Genomic DNA, 5812 nt, shown 5'->3' on the forward strand with positions numbered 1-5812 from the left:
TGGTTGTGGTGCTCGCGGCGAAAATCTTCTTCAGATTTTCCCACGCACCCTTCGGCGTCTTTGCATCCCGAACATAACTCAATAGTTGTTCGCCCACACACGACGCGAAGCAGTACAATACCCTGCTCGCCGATTGCTCCCATGACGGGAAGTCTCTGTGTGTCGATTCGGGTGCCGTGTCAATAGCTCCTTTGACATAACTCCAGTAGCCGTGCCCGAGCAGGTACTGGTGCATCTTGTAGGACCAAGACGCTAGTTGGTTCTGTCGAGCTTCTCTGTTGGAAGCGAGCTCGCCATGCCTCTTTCCATCGTTCTTCTCGTTCTTCTTCGTCAAGCTGTGTCGGCTGCAGAGAGGTTCTCAACCCTCGCGCTCTGATACCATGTAGAAAGCAACGTGCGAAAGCAAGTATGAAGACCGAACAGAAGGAAGGAAACTCAGGTTCAATGGAGAGCTTGAGCTTACATGGTATACGCGGGAGAGACAGAGAGAAGACACAAAAAGCTATATTAAACAATAATACTCAGTCTGTACATAAGACGTGCTCAGTGAACATTTTTATACAAGTCCTAGAAGGACTAACCGAAGTACTGACAATACTTCAATGCTCATCAAGAGCTCCTACACTAACTCCCAAATATATTCCTCACGGAATATCTTTCCTAACGACCTCCCGGTGTACGCACTCGGCCTAACTGATCGGTCCCAACCGATCCGGTCCTCGGCTTCTTCAGCCGAACCGGCCGATGTTGAGCTTGTCTCTCAACACTAATCAATTTATCTGTTAGAACAAGAGGGTCAATACCCTCTAGCGACAGACCATATATGTTGGTAAAGTTCTCTTTTGTCTTGCAAAACTTTGGAAAGTTCAGCACTCTAGGATATGGAGGAACGAGCCACCTGAAATAAAAAATCAATACATGTTACCTCGGCTCTACTTGGACATGTGTATTTAGAACCATAATTGGTATGGAAGAGTTAAAAATAAAAAATCAGCCACATTCACCCAAATCCTAAATGAAGTTTGGGGGAAGTTTGCAAACACACAGCCATTGAAATCAGAAATGTGAATTAGTGCAAAATTCCAACACTAAATTTCAAATTTTCAATAGTAATCAGAAATCAATAGCTTAAAAAATCCAAAATCCTATTTAGAAACCTTAATTAGAAACCCTAATTAGAAATCAACTAAAGGAAATCAGAAACCTTAATAAGAAACCCTAATCACAAATCAACCGCTTAAGGAAATCAGAAATCCTAATAAAATACCTTAATAAGAAACCCTAATCAGAAATCAACCGCTTAAGGAAATTAGAAACCCTAATCTGAAATATGTATGCAATCAACCCTAATCACAAAAATTGTCAATTAGAAACACTCCTGCTACTACACCCCGATCTTCAAGAAATCCTTGTTTGGGACTCCAATGACTTCGCCCTAATCATTTTTTATAAATGATGAACAGGCAACAAAGTTACAGTTATCAGAAAAGAAAAGAAAAAGATCTTTTAATGTGTAACTGATACATACTTGGACGAGGATCGAACTAGTGGTGTGTTGTAGCTCTGAAGGTGCAATGTCGATATCAGAGTTTTTGTGTTGTTGCGGGAGCGTTATTTGCGTTCATGCTCATAGTACTCCATCTGTTTTGATTTCGAACTCAAACTAAGGATTAACAGGAATTTGGTGACATTCAAGTCGGGTTTAGATGAGGGCACTGTTCCCCAAATTCCACTACGTCAGAAACCAAAGTTCAAATTACTATGTACCAAGGTTGCCGAATGGAGACCCAAGGTTTTGACATAGTCAAATTACTATGTCTGTGCTCAGTTTTGACGCTCTTAAGAGCCACAGTTTTGAGGCGCTTTCGTTGATGCTATGTCTTCGGCAGCAAATTACTACCTCTCTCTTTTGGTAGAAATGTGCAAGCTAATGTGTGTTTCAGTGATCTTCTTCTTCTTTTTCATTTTTATTTTTGTCTTTTTGTTTAGTTTTAAGATGAAGAAGAAGAAATGAGCACAACCCACCAACGAACATCGCAAATCAAGTATATATGTTATATGTATGTATGTAATTTACACATGCATTCTTTATTTTTCTGAAAATCAATATATTTTAGATTGTGCACTACCTTTGTTTGGTTGCACTTTCTCTCTCTCTCTCTACATGTGGTGTGTGGGTGTGTGTGTGTGTGTATATATAGAAAGCAGGAGTTTTGGGGACCTCGTGATTTTTAGAGAGATAGGACAGACACACATACATCCCAATCTGTACGATCTTTGGAACACATTTCTCTCTCTCTCTCTCTCTATCCCTCTCTCTTCACTTTTTCGGTGATTTTTGTTTGCTTTCTAAATCTTTGACGTCTTACCAAACTCCAAGCAAAGCAAATCAAATCAAGACTCATGGCAAATCCCCCCAAAACAAAACTAAAAGCTTCTCTTCGAACCAATCCAAATGGAAAATGCATTACGTCCTCCACCCTCCCTTGTTGTTTTTTGTTGCTCTCCATTATTAGTGTGCACTATATCTTAGGTTCGATACCCGATTTTCTTACCTCTCTGTTACTCCTATAGGTTCAACACATAACCCTTGGGTCTCCATTGGGCAACCTTACCAATTGAGCTACATCCATTTGGACTATATCTATGTACAATTTCCTCTTTTGCACAATACAATGCAAACTCTTTCTCTTTCTCTCTTTCTCTCTCTCTCTCTCTCTCTCTATCTATCTGTGGTGTGTGGGTGTGTGTGTATAGAAAGCAACAGTTTTGGGGACCACGTGCTTTCTAGAGAGTTAAGACACACACACATACATCCCAAGTTGTATGACCTTTGGAACATGTTTCTCTCTCTCTCTTCACTTTTTGGGTAATTCTTGTTTGCTTTCTAAATCTTTGACGTCTTACCAAACTCCAAGTAAAACAAATCAAATCAAGACTCATGGCAAAACCCCCCCAAAACAAAACAAAAAAAAAGCTTCTCTTTGAACCAATCCAAATGGCAAACACATTACGTCCTCCTCCCCCCCTTGTTGTTTTTTGTTGCCCCCCACTATTAGTGTGCACTATGTCTTCAGTTCGAAACCCGATTTGCTTACCTTTATGTTGCTCCGTACGCATCTCATGAGTCTAAATTTACATCCCAATCTGTATGATCTTTGGAACACGTTTCTTTCTCTCTCTCTCTGTCTCTCTCTCCCTCTCTCTTCACTTTTCGGTAATTTTTGTTTGCTTTGTAAATCTTTGACATCTTACCAAACTCCAAGCAAAGCAAAGAAAATCAAAACTTATGGCAAAGCCCCCCCAAAATAAAACAAAAAAAAACTTGTTCTAACACTCTTAAGAGCCACAATTTTGAGGTGCTTTGGTTGATACTATGTCTTTTGCAGTAGATTACTGGCTCTCTCTTTCGGTAGAAATGTGCACGCTAATGTGTGTTTCATTGATCTTTTGTGCAGTGAATCTCTTGTGTTACATGTTACGTTGCATAGGAATTCAGATATAAATTGGTCGTTTAGCATTTAAAAAAGGAAAGACAAAAGCATTATATTCATTTGGGCCTACTTGACATAGACATTGATTGTTTGGTAGTAGCGTGCTCAGTTTTCCTATTATGGTTTTCTTCTCAATCTTGTTTCTTGTGATTATATATGAAAGTATATATCATATGACAAGACAACTACCCTATGATGAGGCTATATAAGAAAGTCTACTAGAACAGAGAGGGATAGACAAACCTAGAGAGAGAGAGAGAGAGAGAGAGATTGAGGATGGGTGACATTGTTAATGAGTCGATGCTTGGGATGATGGGTGAGGGAGTGGAAAATGAAGCATGGTTGAGGGGAGTAGAATTGAGCTTATTGTGTTGTTTGCCCATGGCCATTAACACACTCATAAAATTGAAAGTCTTTGATGTCATGGCAAATGCAGATATAGAAAAGGAGGAGGGTATGGAACGAGGGTTATATTCAGTCGAAGAAATAGTGTCACGGATGAGTAGTAGTGTCTTACCAGATGCCAATATGAGAGTTTCCGTAGCATTAGATAGACTTTTGAGAGTGGTGGCTAGTCATGGTGTTGTTCATGTGTACAATGGTCATGATCCATTCACTAAGCACCCAACGAGAAGGTATGGGCTTAACTTAGTTAGTCAATATTTTGTCCACAATGGATCCTCTTTGGCACCACTACTTCGACTCTGTGTAGACCCTGTTATTATTAAATCTTGGCATGTCTTACATGAGGCTGTTCTTGATGGTGGCCAACCCTTCGCCAAGGCCCACAATGGTCTAGATGTTTTTGAATATGGCCAACATGATCCAAATTTTGGTTCCATCTTCAACTATGCTATGGCCAACTATAGTGCTCTCCCCATTCGTGACCTCCTCGACTCTTATCCCATGTGTTTCGATGATATAAATATACTCGTTGATGTTGGTGGTGGCCATGGATCGTCACTTCATTTGATCATCTCTCGCTTTCCCCACATTCGTGGTATCAACTTTGACCAACCACATGTCATTTCTCTAGCCCCAAATTATTTAGGTACGCAATTATGGCAAGCACATCTATTGTCAGATATACATAATGAATTTGAAATGTTCGTGAAGACTAAAAAATAAGTAATTTTGATATATTTCATTTTACTATTTTTTTATATAAGGAATTGAGCATGTGGGAGGTGACATGTTTATTGAAATACCTCAAGCTGATGCCATTTTCATGAAGGTTCAAATCCCTTCCTTATTAATTAATATGTATAGTCTCATGCATTCTTAACAACATTAACCCAAATAATGAGAATGCATCCAACAATATATTTTGAATAAAATATACAATTAGAATGCCATTATTTGCGCTTAGCTCAACTATATATGCACTGACAATCTAAATTTTAACAAATTTATTGGTACCAATAAATTCATATAAGTTAATTATTCTTTTATGTCTAAATCACTTTGCACAAAACTAACAAGATTTAACATTGCATAGATGGTTTTGCACGATTGGAGCGATGAACATTGCATGAAGATATTAGAGAATTGCTACAAGGCATTATTGAATAATGGAAAAGTCATTATAATTGATGCAATATTACCGATGGGTATCGAACGGGACTTGAGAGCTCGTGTTGGTTACCATTTGGATCTTTATATGTTTACCCAAACCATTGGAGGTAGAGAACGAACCCAAGAAGAGGTTGAGAATCTTGCTAAAAGTGTTGGTTTTGCTCATCTTGAAGTAAAATCCAAGATAAATGAATTTAGTGTCATTGAGCTATATAAGTTGTAGGTTGGAACTTGGAATACTAAACTATATAAAATACCTAAATCCAAAACGTGAATTTAGAAATTTCAAAGACTTGTCATCTTCTCCCACGCAAATAACTCGATGTCGAGCAAATACTTAATTGTTGCGTTTACTATGCATTCCATTATTAGAAGAATATTTTTTATGATTAATTAAATTTTACATTTGGTGAAGCCATGCAGTTACTTAAAGTTTTAACTTATAATTTAAAGTGGAAAAGAATCCATTAAGTGTGTCAATTTAGAAGTCTCTCATAAAAATGAGGTGCATCACTTGCATATATCCAAAACATCGTTAGGAACAATGTTAAAGGAGAGAGGGTTAAGAAATGTCTAGCAAGGAAGCTTGACACAACATTTTTCACATTCATGACTATATACAAGTGCTAACTACTTGTCAAACATTGGAAACTTGGGCATTTCTGCTATTATTCATAATCTCTTGGAAGTAACACTAAAAGTATAAGTATGACGAAATTTTCTAGAATGGTATGATTGAGATA

General features: G+C 38.1%; 1 protein-coding gene across 1 annotated transcript; it reads left to right on the forward strand.

Moving 5' to 3' along the window:
* The first annotated feature begins 3751 nt into the window (after positions 1-3751).
* Positions 3752-5483, forward strand: LOC147861064 (caffeic acid 3-O-methyltransferase-like). The gene is made up of 3 exons (XM_087323211.1): positions 3752-4545; positions 4664-4728; positions 4993-5483. The coding sequence occupies exons 1-3, from the start codon at positions 3771-3773 to the stop codon at positions 5290-5292; spliced, it is 1140 nt and encodes a 379-aa protein (XP_087179337.1). The 5' UTR covers positions 3752-3770; the 3' UTR covers positions 5293-5483.
* Positions 5484-5812: the final 329 nt, after the last annotated feature.

The sequence above is a fragment of the Azolla caroliniana genome, unplaced genomic scaffold (assembly GCF_043228905.1).
Source record: "Azolla caroliniana isolate FFs.n. ecotype wild unplaced genomic scaffold, voAzoCaro1.0.p SCAF_8, whole genome shotgun sequence".
Lineage (NCBI taxonomy): Eukaryota > Viridiplantae > Streptophyta > Polypodiopsida > Salviniales > Salviniaceae > Azolla > Azolla caroliniana.

Bases quoted from the DNA above. Each gene is read 5' to 3' on its own strand.
- LOC147861064 (XM_087323211.1), top strand. From the start codon at position 3,771: ATGGGTGACATTGTTAATGAGTCGATGCTTGGGATGATGGGTGAGGGA. The intron at 4,546-4,663 runs GTACGCAATTAT...TTTTTATATAAG, and splicing joins TCTAGCCCCAAATTATTTAG to GAATTGAGCATGTGGGAGGT. The intron at 4,729-4,992 runs GTTCAAATCCCT...AACATTGCATAG, and splicing joins CTGATGCCATTTTCATGAAG to ATGGTTTTGCACGATTGGAG.